Source organism: Doryrhamphus excisus, chromosome 1 (genome assembly GCF_030265055.1).
Source record: "Doryrhamphus excisus isolate RoL2022-K1 chromosome 1, RoL_Dexc_1.0, whole genome shotgun sequence".
NCBI classification, from domain to species: Eukaryota; Metazoa; Chordata; class Actinopteri; order Syngnathiformes; family Syngnathidae; genus Doryrhamphus; species Doryrhamphus excisus.
The window spans coordinates 23,786,704-23,801,484 of NC_080466.1; the positions used below are offsets into that span (position 1 = coordinate 23,786,704).

General features: G+C 41.5%; 2 protein-coding genes across 5 annotated transcripts; both read left to right on the plus strand.

Annotated features, from left to right (window-relative positions):
- Nucleotides 1–695: 695 nt before the first annotated feature.
- On the plus strand, nt 696–5,668 carry btg3 (B-cell translocation gene 3). 3 transcript variants are annotated; one of them, XM_058080065.1, is made up of 5 exons: nt 696–1,045; nt 1,888–2,085; nt 2,158–2,295; nt 2,594–2,669; nt 4,767–5,668. In XM_058080065.1, exons 2-5 carry the CDS (start codon nt 1,913–1,915, stop codon nt 5,094–5,096), a joined length of 717 nt encoding a protein of 238 aa, XP_057936048.1. In that variant the 5' UTR covers nt 696–1,045; nt 1,888–1,912; the 3' UTR covers nt 5,097–5,668. The 3 variants fall into 3 exon arrangements, with proteins under 3 accessions (XP_057936048.1, XP_057936063.1, XP_057936056.1); XM_058080080.1 differs by having other exon boundaries at nt 4,867–4,951; XM_058080073.1 differs by lacking the exon at nt 696–1,045 and having other exon boundaries at nt 1,231–2,085.
- Nucleotides 5,669–6,349: 681 nt separating this feature from the next.
- On the plus strand, nt 6,350–14,731 carry LOC131127504 (sorting nexin-1-like). 2 transcript variants are annotated; one of them, XM_058069483.1, is made up of 15 exons: nt 6,350–6,514; nt 6,881–7,007; nt 8,741–8,862; nt 9,000–9,066; nt 9,198–9,241; nt 9,332–9,473; nt 9,662–9,740; nt 10,445–10,520; nt 10,617–10,730; nt 11,177–11,270; nt 11,411–11,616; nt 12,231–12,374; nt 13,334–13,414; nt 13,526–13,597; nt 13,709–14,731. In XM_058069483.1, exons 1-15 carry the CDS (start codon nt 6,395–6,397, stop codon nt 13,757–13,759), a joined length of 1,539 nt encoding a protein of 512 aa, XP_057925466.1. In that variant the 5' UTR covers nt 6,350–6,394; the 3' UTR covers nt 13,760–14,731. The 2 variants fall into 2 exon arrangements, with proteins under 2 accessions (XP_057925466.1, XP_057925467.1); XM_058069484.1 differs by lacking the exons at nt 13,526–13,597; nt 13,709–14,731 and having other exon boundaries at nt 12,739–13,414.
- The last annotated feature ends 50 nt before the right edge of the window (nt 14,732–14,781 follow it).

Below are 14,781 nucleotides of genomic sequence, written 5' to 3' on the forward strand. Positions count from 1 at the left end.
TTGCCATTTGGAGGAAAATATATTCCATCCATGGACTGTCAGAAAATATGTCATAATATTCATATTGAATCATATTCATTTATTCATTTTCTACAGCTTATCCTCACGAGGGTCACGGGGGTGCTGGAGCCTATCCCAGCTCTCTTGGGGCGAGAGGCGGGGTACACCCTGGACTGGTGGCCAGCCAATCACAGGGCACATATAGACAAACAACCATTCACACTCACATTCATACCTATGGACAATTTGGAGTGGCCAATTAACCTAGCATGTTTTTGGAATGTGGGAGGAAACCGGAGTACCCGGAGAAAACCCACGCATGCACGGGGAGAACATGCAAACTCCACACAGAGATGGCCGAGGGTGGAATTGAACTCGGGTCTCCTTGCTGTGAGGCCAAATCATATTCATATTTGTAGAAAATGAAGTCATAAGAAGTCATCTGTGCATGCGTGTGCCCTGCGATTGGCTGGCGATCAGTTCCAAGGTGAACTCGGCCTCACGCCCAAAGTCAGCTGAGATAGGCTCCAGCATACCCTTGCGACAAACAGCACAGGAAATGAATGATAAGAGAAAAAAAAGTAGTATTCTTTTCGATCCATAAAGCATAGAACAATATTGACGTGCCAATCCACCTGAAACATAGAAACTTCATTGGCGCCACGTGACACTGCAACTTGTCATCTGCCAGGGTGTCAGCCCTCGTGCTAGCCTCGCCACTACTGCCACCATGTGGCCAAAACCAGCATTGCCGAGAAAACCAGGGCGCCACAAAATGAATATTTCCAGTGAACACTCATCGGGCGAGTGCGCCCGATGACGTCACGACCCGGCCGGTGTACTCCTACAAAGATCGTGTGTGCTTTCTGACACAGAGCAGATCAAGGACTCGTCGAGCGTCAAAGACGACACGACAATAACAATAACGAACATGTCTGGACTTGATTTCCAACAGCAAGTCGTCTGTGTTCATGATGGGTGTCATGTTGGCTGGCTGGACACTATGGCCGCTATGACCAGTATGACCAGTAGCTCACCAAGGAAGGTGAATGAAACCATTCTCTTCTCACCATTATCGCATCACATTTACTCCACTTCGATGCTGTGTTTATTTACACATCATTCACTCATAGATTGGCACGAGGCTGCTAGTGATAACTTGTCATTCAACTACACGATTTACTACACTACACTACGCTCATTCAACTACACTATTTGGAAATGATGCTTTATTTTAGACACATTTCACTCAATGTATGGTGATGGCGATGGTTTAGCTTAAATTAAATACTATGCTTGATTCCCAACCACCATTGGGAGAGCTAATCAGGCGTGTAGCGGGAAGTTTCATTTAAGTTTCGCTTAACTGATGTGAAAATGTGTCTTTGTTCTTCGATCTATGTAGACCTGATCAAAATCTAAAACTAGCTGAAAACAACAATAAAAAATAGTCTGTTTATCTATGAGTGGCTGGTGACCAGTCCAGGATGTACCCTGCCTCTGGGGTCAGCTGGGATAGGCTCCAGCATACTCTTGCGACCCCAGGATAGGCGGTCTAGAAAATGGATGGATGGATCAAAAGTTTAAGACCATCACTCAAAAAATGAGGAAAATCTCTCCAAAGCAGAAAAAAAATCTTGGTAGGACTCAGTAATGAGTAAGTAGCTCCACCGTTTTGAAGCGTAAATGACCAAGTAGCTTGGTCATGCTTGATGCGACTTTCCAGGAAGCTATTGGGAACAAGAAGTGAAGATGGCTTCATGAAGAGCATCAACTGTCTGGAACTGATGGCCATTTTAATCAACTTCTCTTGCCATCCATCCCCAAATGTTCTCTGTGGGATAACCCCCCTGCAAAAAGTAAATATATTTCTTCATTTTTGTTCAGCTCCTGCAAGCATGACACGTGAAGAATGAAGAAGGAAATAACAGCGGCGGTCCACTTCCTGAAGAAGCTGGTGTTAGCCAGGGGGAGGCTGCAGTGGCACCAAATTGAGCTGTTCGTCGCCAGGCTCGCTGTCGCGCTGCATGACAAGTTCCAGGGCCACTGGTACCCAGGTGACCCAGGAAAGGGGCAAGCATACAGGTAATGCACTTACCCCCTCCCCCCCTACCACCATAAAACTGTTTGATCTGAACCGTTTGTGGTTCTTTGCAGGTGCATTCGAGTGAACCGATATCAGCGTGAAGATCCGGAGCTGCTTCGAGCCTGCCAGGAAAGTGGGGTGCACTACTGTGACCTGGGACTGCCTCTTGAAGTCACACTGTGGGTCAACCCTGGGGAGGTGTACTGCAGGTGATGACCATCAAAATATAGAATATACGTATCATCTCTGCACGTTCCACACCAAAAATAGGCAGTTTTTTCCTACATTGAATTTATTTATCAATACATATGTGATACTATTGGCAAAATGTGTCACTGTTTACATGTTTATGTCTTTATGCTTCACTGATGATGTTTTTCGGAGGCGTATCTTGTGTGACCTCCATCTAACGTGTGCCTCAAATACAACACAGTTCAACTGATGTCATGTTTACATTTTAGCATCAAAATGTAACCACTTCTCGTGAATTTTCTCATGAATCGTCAGACATGGAGAGAACAGTTTTTGCTTCCTGGTGGCCAGTTTCAGTGATGATGAGGGAGGTCAGGATCCTGCAAAAAAGGTAACCAGCATTTTGTAGATCAGTGGTTCTCAACTGGTTTGGCTGCAGGACCCGACCCACGATCGCCCCTCACTGACATGTGGCAACACAAATTGTGGACACCTCTCAAATCCTAATAACTACATTAGAAAGGTACGGAATGAGAGGATTAGTTCTGAACTGGGTGAAAAGCTACTTAGCTGACAGGAAGAAATACGTACAGCTAGGAGAATACACATCTGCAAGGTCATACATTACGTGCGGAGTTCTCCAGGGGTCAATACTGGGACCAAAACTGTTCAACTTGTACATCAATGATATCTGCAAAGTCACGAAAGACTTAAAGCTGGTATTATTAGCGGATGATACCACTGCTTTTTGTTCTGGAGGGAGGACAGACGAAATCATTAGAAAGGTCAAAGAAGAAATGGTCATATTAAAAAGATGGTTTGATGATAATAGATTGTTCTTGAACCCAAGTAAAACTAAAATCATGCTGTTTGGTAACAGCAGAAAGGACACGCACCAGCAAATGAAGGAAAATACATTTCTGGGGCTCATAATAGATGAAAATATGAGCTGGAAACCTCATATTACAAATATACAACATAAGGTGGCCAGAAATATTTCAATATTGAACAAAGCAAAATTTGTTCTCAATCAGAAATCACTCCACACTCTTTATTGCTCTCTGGTTCTACCATATCTTACTTATTGTGTGGAAATATGGGCTAATAACTATAAAAGCAATCTTCACTCGCTAAATGTACTGCAAAAAAGGTCAGTAAGGATAATTCATAATGCCGCCTACAGAGAACATACTAACTCCTTATTTGTAAAATGACAAATACTTCAACTTGCTGATATAGTTCATCTTCAAACAGCTAAAATAATGCATAAGGCTAAAAATAAGCAATTAGCTAAAAATGTCATCCAATACTTCTCTACAAGAGAGGAGAAATATGATCTCAGGGAAGAAGTACATTTGAAACACTTCTATGCTAGGACTACGTTATGCTAGCCATAGCATTTCAGTATGTGGAATCAAACTATGGAATGGATTGAGTAAGGAAATCAAACAATGCACAACGATGAGCCAATTCAAGAAACAATACAAGCAGTTGATGTTTGCTAAATACAAGGATGAAGAGTCTTGAACCATTTGTATTTACTATTTGTTATTATATATCCACTATTTTGACTGATAGGATTATATAACCTTGTATTTCAGATTGTGTCAAAATGAATAAATAAATAAAAATAATATCAGAAAGGGGCTGCATGGACCACGAGTGGTTAGCGCGCTGGCCTCACAACTAGATGACCGGAGTTCAATTCCACCCTAGACCATCTCTGTGTGGAGTTTGCATGTTCTCCCCGTGCATGCGTGGGTTTTCTCCGGGTACTCCGGTTTCCTCCCACATTCCAAAAACATGCTAGGTTAATTGGCCACTCCAAATTGTCCATAGGTATGAATGTGAGTGTGAATGGTTGTTTGTCTATATGTGCCCTGTGATTGGCTGGCCACCAGTCCAGGGTGTACCCCGCCGCTCGCCCGAAGACAGCTGGGATAGGCTCCAGCACCCCTCGCGACCCTAGGATAACATACTCCAGGATAAGAATAAGCAGTAGAAAATGCATGAATGAATGAATATCAGAAAGCAGGAAGTGAACAAATGTAACAGTTAGTGATTGTAAAAGTACCAGATGGAGGGGTAGGATTTAATAAGCTTTGCTTCTTCCTACTCCTTTTGGACATGTGGAACTGGGAACTGATTATGGGATGCACTCAATTGGAATCTGATGCATGTTCAAAACAAATAAAACCATTACCATTACCATTACCATTACCAAATCCATTTGACATTTGAAGGGACTGTTTGGAACACAAGGTGAGATGCAATGGTGAGACGTCCACTCTTCTTCAGCAGATATCTGCAGCTGTGTGTCAGACAGACAGCACTTGATGCCCTGTTGCGAAGAGCATGCAAATAGCACAGGCAAGATCACAAGGTGCATTCAAAGACATCAGGTCTTACGGGTCGTGACCCACAAGTTGAGAATCACTGTAGTAGATGATCTGTTCAGTGCTCATGAATATTTCATTTCATTGTCAAGTCATCAAATCCAGACGCTCCTACCTGGTGTGCCTCCATGTTTTTGCCTGACAACGATAGCCATCTAAATCCAGATGCTCCTGCCTGGTTTCCTGACCCAGGGGTAGCAGAGCAGGACACCAGTCTGAATCCAGATGCTCCCGCCTGGTATCCCGCCTTGACGGAGACACAGAAAGATCACATGTCCCCACAGACTCGACAGCTTCAGAGTGCCAAAATGCTAAGACAGCACATGATGGACTGTCATCGCCATGATGGTGTGCAGATCCACAGCGGTTTAGCAATGAAGGTAGACCTCTGGTGGTGTCAGAAAGGGGATGGCACACTGTGAATGCTACCTGTTGGATCTCTGGAAGAGAGGGAATAAAAGACCCCAGTGGGTTAAGGGCACACAATTATGGATACAGCCAGTTGCCAAGCTAATAGAGCTAATAGAGCTAATAGATGCTGGGTTGTGTGTCAGTAGCGGGATGGCAGCCATGAGGATCTATTTGGAAGGCACCATGTCATACACATGGCGATAGATAGATTTGAGGGAAAAATATATTTTTGTCCTTTTATCAGGGGGTTCATCCTATAAACATAAACTTTGAACTTCAGAAGAAGTGCAGCAGCTTGAGAAAAATAAAGTATTTATTTTTTTTAGAATCTATAAGCAAACCTCAGCTATATTTAAAGTCCAAATTGGAATCAAACAACCCGGAAAGCCGGTAAGCATCTTTAAGGTAACATAGTACACTATGCTGTCTTTAATGCAGCAATGATTCCCAACCCGTCACCCAATGCTCATCCATTGGCGCTCTACCAGTCTCCTACCTGGATAAATGGGAGAGATGGGTCCGGTAGAGCATAAAACACAATGTAAGTGGTTTGCTGTGTGACCCCTGATGAGGGAATCGAAAAGACAACTACAATAGGATGTGAATGTATGTAAAAAATGAAAAAAAATGTTTGGTACATGTTTGGTATTAAATAAAAATATGACTTTGTGTAATCACTGTTTGTACTGTATTGTGTCTTTAACCGACATGAAACATGAAACTCTTTCTGGCACTAAAAAACAGACCATAAAGAATAGGAGGGGTTTATTTTTCTTATAACTTGCAATGAGAATTCCCATATGGAGTGCAAATGGGATGCGTGCTAAAAATATCTGCTTTGATAACTGAAGCTGAAAATGTGTTTACATCAAGTTGAGAGGAGTACTTGAGGATGAAACAGAAAAAGTGAAGTGAGTTTGAGACAATCCATCTTGAAAAATAAACAGGTTATCTCAAGTAAGTCATCTCACAGGTTCACAAAAAGGAATACGCATATCCTTATTTACTGTAGTTTTAATGGAAATTTAGGTATGACTGACAGGAGAAAAACATACTATTACTTGTATTCAGTACAAAAAATGCAGAAGGGTGAAAAATGGATTTGATTGGAAAGACTAGATAATATATTGGTAACATGGACAAAGCCAACATGCAATGTTTGTTTTATTAGCAGTGGGCAATACAGTACAGCACGAATAGTGAATTGTAACATGTGGCCAACAGGGGTCGCCATGGTCCTTCAGTCACACTTGTCACTTTCCCTGCTCCCTCGTTCTCTGTGACGTCATATACCCTCAGAGCAAGGAAAATGGCGTCCAGTTCGACTCGTAATCCTCCTCCCTTCCCCACAAATGACGAGACAGGAGCAGGACTGTCGGACTTGGCAGATAGAGATGGTGACGAGGGAGAGGATATTTTCGTGAGTAATGTAAGTATGCTTCTCCTTTTCTCTCTAAATCCCTCTATCTTTGTGTAGGTACAGTATGTGTAGCAGAGCCGCAGCTAGCATAACTGAACTGACTCGCATTCTTGGGTTGACTTAATTCTGTTGTAATTGTCGACATATTTTTTAATTATGTGATACGCAGGCAGTTTATTCAGCACGTTGACGTTGGCGATGTGTGTGTATAGTTGAGTTTCCTGTTGTCGAGCTCCTCCTAACTTTGTTATTGAATTGGCTTTACTTGACTCCCCCTGCCAGCATCCCCATTTTTGCTTATTGGCCAGGAAGCTGACAGCTTTCGTGTAAAGTGTTTTTTTTTTTTTTAATCAAAGTGCTTTTTGTTGACTGTAGAGTAAACCATTGAATCGAGGAGTATCTGAGCCTGACCGAGGAGAGCTCCTCACTGGGGATTCCAGCAGCCGTACCAGCACCCAGTCTAACGGAGTCAACTCTGATGAGGACAACGACCTGTTTGCCGGTGAGAACACTACTACTATCCCCGGAAACTTAGCATTGCATGCGTGTATTGACCTGCATTGGTCCCGCGGACCTTTATATACGTGTATATATATAATCTTAAGGCAGTCGTGTCAGGGGGATAAAGTTTTTCCACACTGACTTTTTTCTGCAATGCAAGGCAGTGTTTATTTACAAGCGACAATTGTAAACTGATGTTTGTTTTTTTATTGCCCAGAGCAGCTTAATGCCACACCCCCAATCTTGTTGCATTGGTTGGCTCACACTTGGCTCTGGAGAAGCTCTTGGAGAATCCGTGGCCAAGAAAAATATGAAAACATATCATTGGTTTCAGTCGACTAAGTGATCAGGATCGTGATTTTATGACCAATTCATACAGATACAGTAAAGTCTCGTTATATCGATATTGTCAGGAGTCGGAAAAAATATCGATATAACCGGACTGTCGATATATCCGATCCTGTGCCGAACTGCATTAAAAGTGGGCAATAATGCACTCGACATTGTTCTATAGTATAGAACAGTGTCGAGCAGCTTAAATCAATCTTTGCTTAAGGATTTCAATACCAAAAAAGAACACGGCGAACGGCTGCTTCCAGTCAACTTTATTTTTCACACTTCCACCACCAGAGCACAGCACACACACACCGATTCCCGCACTTCCTGGTTCACAGGTCATGCTCAACCCGCCCCACATAGCTGGCCAAACACATGCCTGCAACAGAAGAACCAACTGCGTTCGTGGTTTCTCTCGTGTGTATAGAATAAAAAGATATCTGAATACAACACAATTAAATACATGTATTTGTACGCTTGTGTCTTCGTTGGAATAGGTGTGTATGCTATGTCAGTTGGTTCTTCTGTTGCAGGCATGTGTTTGGCCAGCTATGTGGGGCGGGTTGAGCATGACCTGTGAACCAGGAAGTGCGGAAATCGGTGTGTGTGCTGTGCTCTGGTGGTGGAAGTGTGAAAAATAAAGTTGATTGGAAGCAGCCGTTCGCCGTGTTCTTTTTTGGTATTGAAATCCTTAAGCAAAGATTGATTTAAGCTGCTTTTGTATCGATATAAGCAGACCAAATTGGCTGGCGGGAGATGAAAAGGGCATCGTAGTAACCGGATTATCATCATAATAACCGGGTATCGTACTAACGGAACTAATTATATCGTAAAAGACTAGAAATTTGCCGGGAAATGAAAATAGTATCGTAATAATCAGTAATTCGTTATAACCGACATCGATATAACAAGACTTTACTGTATTTAAGCTCTTCCAAAGGGTTCTCTTATGTTTTCTCCCAACTGTATAAATGTGCTAAATAAGAGCCAGTCTTCTTACATAGGACTGTGATGTTGTGATCTGTATGAGCCTGTTTGTTTCCCGCATGCAGCGAAAGGGCACAATTTAGCATTATGTTCTTTATGTTTCACTAATAGTGTGTCTTTTTTGGGTGTTGTGGCAACTGTGTTCAGCGATTCAACACACCATGGTTGCGTGACGCTACACACACAGATGTGTGTTTTTTATTCATCCTTTCAACTCATCCTTAATGAGCTCAGTAATAAGCCTTGTGTATTTATGTATAACCTTAGTTGCATTGTTTTAGTGATTGCTGTTGCAGACCACAGCAAAACTGCATCAAGATCACAGTTCACCACATCTTGGCACTTTTTGGCATCAATAATACGTAAATGTAAATGCATGCACTGTGTGTAAGATGTCTGTTCTTTCCGCAGAGGCACAGCTAAGCACAGACAAATCTGGCAGCTCTGCCCGGAAAGAGCCCTCCAGCTCCTCTGTTCCACATCCCGCCTCTTCGTTCACTCCTGCGGCCATGCCAACCACTTCCTTGGAGCAGGTACAGGCCTTTTAGTCGGGCAGGATCGTGGATGCAATTAATTGCCTGCATGCCGTCCCAGTGCCTCTCTGTGGTTACGAACTTAAACCGCCTCATGTTCAAACTGTTTCATTGAAGTGATGTGTCCTTGATTACAGCTAGAGGAAGAGGAGGACAAGGATACTTTTGATGTGGATATTGCTGTCACCAACCCTGAGAAAGTTGGTTAGTGTCTTTTCAAGTCTGATTGTTGTAGTATTTGAACAATGTGCGCAAGTGAAAGAATGAACCTGAAAGGAAGCATCACCTAACCTGTCCTGAACTGATCTTTATCTACAATTTGTCCATGCTCTCAGGTGATGGCATGAATGCATATGTGGCTTACAAAGTATCCACCAGGGTTTGTAGTCATGCTCGAGCACATTCATGACATCCCAATTTATAATGTAGCCATCAAGTAGTGATAGTGTATTTGTATGTAAACCTGCAGACCTCCCTGCCCATGTTCAGGAATAAGATCTTCTCTGTGAGGAGGCGCTTCAGTGACTTCCTGGGTCTGTATGAGAAGCTGTCAGTCAAACAGTCACTCCATGGCTGTATCATTCCTCTTCCACCAGAAAAAAGTGTTGTCGGTGAGTGAGTTTTACTGGAAATGTAATTCTTTTTTTTAATTTCGAGATTATACCTTTTCAGTTGTTGATGTTGAAATGCCCAATTGTCATACTGCTGCTGCTGCTGCTGCTATAGTTTTTTTTCATTGTTTTTTTTCTTGCAAATGCAAATGATTAATTCTGAATAAACATATTTATTTCATTGACAGGAATGACCAAAGTGAAAGTGGGGATGGATGATCCGTCATCAGTGGAATTTGTGGAAAGAAGAAGAGCCGCTTTAGAGAGGCAAGAGCTAATGTTTTATACAGTGCTGTTATTAAACAGATGGGTGACAGGGCGAAAAAATACATTTCTAGGTGTTAGACAAGAAAATGTGTTGGAAATCGCACATTGAAAATATACAACATAAAGTGGCAGGAAATACTTAAGTTGTGTGCAGATATGGGGAAATAACAAAACAAAAGTACACTTCACTCACCAACTATGCTACAGAAAAGATCAGTTAGGATAATCCATAATGCTGGTTATAAAGAACATACAAACCTTTAATTCCTAAAGTCACAATTGTTCAAATTTGCTGATCTGGTAAACCCAGAGCTGACATTTTGCATAAACATAACAATAACCTGTTACCCAATAACATAATACAACGAGAGACAAGAAATATGACCTTGGGGAAAAATGAAACATTTACGTAGACAAACAACCATTCACCTATGGACAATTTGGAGACACTAATTAACCCAAGATGCATGTTTTTGGAATTATATCATGCACACACCATACAGAGATGTTCAAGCAGAGATTCGAACCCAGATCTTTCCGATCTCCCCACTGTGTGGCCAACACGCTAACCACTTGTACACCGTTTTACATATGTGGAATTGTGATTAGCAATATGTGATATATTTCAATGTAACCAGCATGCATGTTGACAATAAAACCATTACTTGTTTCGCATTTTTGTGACACCAATGTGTGTTTTGCAGATATCTTCAGAGAGTTGTTTCTCACCCTTTGCTGATACAAGATCCTGATGTGCGAGAGTTCTTAGAAAGAGAAGATGTGAGTAGCTTTCGGCTGAATTAAGACCAAACACCCATTCATTCATTCAGACCCATTCACCTATTCGTAAATCTGTGGGGGGGTTTTTCCTTTCAGTTACCCCGAGCCTCAAACACACAGGCACTGAGTGGAGCTGGCTTTCTTAAAATGATCAACAAGGCATCGGATGCTGTCAACAAGATGACCATCAAGATGAACGAGTCTGACACTGTAAGGAAATGTGGCCTGTAGATGTGACAAATTTTAATTGAAGAGCTAAATCAGAAGCTTAGAACAATGCTAGGGTCCAAATTCCTCAAGTACTTAAAGGGTCACATATATGTACGAGCACTGCATAGGGAGCCACAACAAGGAGCCTGAAGGGACCAACCTGTGGTTTTGATATGTTTTTTTTTTAGTGGATATCAGCAAATGGAGTGTACACCAAACCTTACATACAATATGTCACATTGGCTTCAAGAACACTTGTCAACAAAGGTTATTATTTTTCAGTGTGGCACTCACAGTACACTAAAAAAATAGTAACACCTATTAGATGGCATGCTTAGAATAACTCGACTGTACAATGGAACTGTACTGTATGAACATATTTTATTATTCAGTGGTTTGTGTAACATCCTCGGTTATGTGACAAGTCTTCTTTTTGCCCTTCTTAGTGGTTTGAGGACAAATTTCAGGAGGTGGAGAATGAGGAGCAGCAGTTGAAGAAGCTCCATGCTGTGGTGGATTCTCTGGTCAATCACAGGAAGGGTGAGCCATCATTGCATTCAAACATAACATAACTCAACAGATTTAAAAAACAGTCGTGTCCAAATGTTCCACATAGGTCTTATGAGAATGAAATTGCGTTGATTAATACATGTTTAAATATTATCACCTCCAAACACCAGAGCTATGCGGAAACACAGCAGTATTTGCCAAAAGTATGGCCATGCTCGGGAACTCTGAGGACAACACGGCGCTGTCCCGGGCCCTGTCCCAGCTGGCGGAAGTGGAGGACAAGATGGAGCAGCTGCATCAGGAGCAGGCATCCAGTGACTTCTTCATCTTTGCAGAGATGCTGGCTGACTACATCCGTTTGCTGGGTGCTGTGCGGGTAAGAACACAACTACTGTATACAATGTGCTTCACAAAAGCAGATAAAATCCAAAGTACGGTGGATTCCCAAACATTCCAGATTCAGAATTCATGGCCCTGCAAATTTGCCACTTTTGCTTAAAAACAACAAAAAAGTTTGTTTTTTCTACCAAAGTAGGCTTGTTTTTCCCCAGAAAAAGCATCTAATTCACCCTAAATTTTATATAATTCCACAGTCACTGAAATGTTGATCCCAAGTTGGAGGACATCATCAATGTCAAACCAGCAGCGCTAAGTGTGTGTAAAAAAAAAAAAAAAAAAAAAAAAGACTTTATATTTTTATTATCAATTACTTGAGTTTTGTCAGGATGTCCTGTACATTAAAATCCTATCCATGAATGATAAGCATGGAAGTAACTAACTCAAATAAATACATACTGAAAATAAACTGTTTACCTCTCCCATGAAGTTCTGTATTCTGTCAGAGCAATTGCTAATATTGACTACGTTGCAGTTTTTAAACCAGTTCCTGGGCTTCAAATATGCCACGCCTTCTTCTCAGTATGCATTTGGTGTTGTGTTACTTTTTGTCAGCTCGATAAGACACCTTAACCATTAGCTGGATGTCTGCAGGGCTGTTTTGACCAGCGCATGCGGGCGTGGCAACGATGGCAGGAGGCTCAGAGCACACTTCAGAAGAAAAGAGAAGTTGAGGCCAAATTGCTGTGGGCCAACAAGCCAGACAAACTGCAGCAGGCCAAGGAGGAGATCAGTGAGGTAACATGCACTGTCATGTGTTAGCCAAGACAAAGACATCCAGCTTTTGCTTACGAATCAGCAGCTAAAATACAGTGGATTCCTGCACATTTGTGACAACATCCACAAGCCCAAAAGTTTGTGGAATTTTGGTCCAAAAGATTGATTTTTCTCCCTGAAAAAGTTTTGGCAGAACACATCTCATTCACTACACGTCTACGTATAAGTGTGAATAAGTATGTGATAATACAGGTTTAAAAAAAACTGCCTGATAATAAATACATTAATCAAACAATGAATTAAAATGAACAGGATGATTTTGCTGGCCTCATATTATATAATAATAATTATGCTTGTCAATTTTCCTTGTCTCCCTCCTCCTCAGAGAAGAAGAGACGGGAAGGGATGAAAATATTCTTCTCTTGTTGGGAATCACCAAATACAATAACTTCTGCCTGAGCTTGTTTTGTAAACAGAGTATCAGAGCTTGGGGGAGGGCGGAGGAAGGATAGCTTGGGGAAGGGCAGAGAGTTTATATATAAGGAAGTTCACCTTTCTGTGACATCACAAAGGGGCAGTTTTACCAGGCCTTTTAAAACCAAGCATTTTGAGCCGTCCCAAACTTCTTTCAGAGCTCACTTCCAAATGCACAAATGCCAAATCCCTTCTGCTGTGTGTATGCTAGCGGCCACACTATATGTGCCCTGTGATTGTCTGTCTTGTGACCAGTCCAAGGTGTACCCTGCCTCTTGCCCAAAGACATCTGGGATAGGCTTCAGCATAGGAAAAGCAGGAAAGCAGACATGCATGCACATGGCAATTTATCAAAATGATCAAGTTTGTTTTAATTTATTGACTGATTAATTAATGTATCATCATGAGGCTGGTTTTTCTGAATGAAAAATATTGCCACTTTAATCTTGTGGGATCTCGTGACACCCCAGTTAATAGTGTTGTCTCCCCTCGGTGTATGTCTGCAGTGGGAGGCCAAAGTTACACAGTATGAGAGAGATTTTGACAGGATTGGCATGACGGTCCGCAAGGAAGTCCTCCGATTTGAAGTAAGTGTGTCACTTCAATGCGTTAAACAGCATGCTTCAAAATTAGTTTTTTATTCTTTTTCACTGGCAGGAACATAAACATGACCTACATAATTGTAATTGTATTTTCAGAAAGAAAAAGCCAAGGACTTGAAGAGCCAAATAATCAAATATTTGGAGTCAATGCTTCAGTCTCAGCAAAGGGTAATGATGCCAATGGTTTTGTGGATTATGTATAAATACTGATGTAATATTATGTACAGCATAAGTTGTGCATGTGTATTTTTTCTCATTCTTGTCGTATTTCTATTTCAGCTTATCAAGTTTTGGGAAGCTTTCCTTCCTGAAGCCAAGGCAATAGCATAATGAGGAGGGACACTTTTTAAAGCCCATCTGCCTTTTCTGAACACTTTACCTCGACCAGGAACTGAGAGAGAACAATTTTGAAACACAAGAGACTTCCATCAATTTGCTCTTGTCTTCTGATTCTTAGTATATTCCCTAATTCTGTACAGTTATTTGATATTGGTGCTCTGTATAACAACTTGTTTATAATGATGAATGAGGATCAGCAGAGTGGAACCATGCTGTAGTATAGCATTTGTAAAAAGAAAAACAAACAGTCTTTCTGGGCGGAGGGGGGCATAAATAAGTATTTATGTTACTTGCTGAACCCATATCCGAGTTTACACTGCGATACCGCCCTAGAGTAACACTGCTCATAGTTTACATAAAAGTTCAGATGTGTGACAGACATTCCATTTTAGTCGTGGATGCATGTCAGTTTATGTTTCGATGCACTAAAAAGAACGGATGGAAAAGCAGTCAAATTAAATACCACTAAAGTCAAACTGGGAGGCTTAGCACATTACTTGTTACTGTGTAGTAGAACATTTTAAATGTTTTATTGACAGGGTGGCAAGCTTGACAGAGTAGTTCCAATCTTAGAATGGGGAAGTAATAAGTGGAAATAGCCAGTACTCTTGTAATGTGTATGATGATGACCTTGTAGTCGTGTTAATCATCACTTTCTCATGTCTGCATCAGCGAGGCAAGTCCTGTGGAGCTGCTGCTGAGGTTACAAAAACATTTGCAGGCTATAAAGTGACTCATCCAGTCAAATTGGATTGATTGGGAACCCTTCTTTGGTGTACCATGGTATAAAGACAGATTAAATGGTAGTACGGCTAGTTTCGTCTTAAACCTTTGAGTTCAGTTCTGTCATATCCATAAAAATGTGCTTTATTTTTGTAACCACCTCACATTAGCACACACAATTTCTTGGAAATGCTACACAGGTGGATGGAAAAAATAAAAAAGATTTGGTTACGCTTTGCACACAGTTTTTGTGTTTGTACCAGATGCTTAAGAATGATGTTGATCAATGG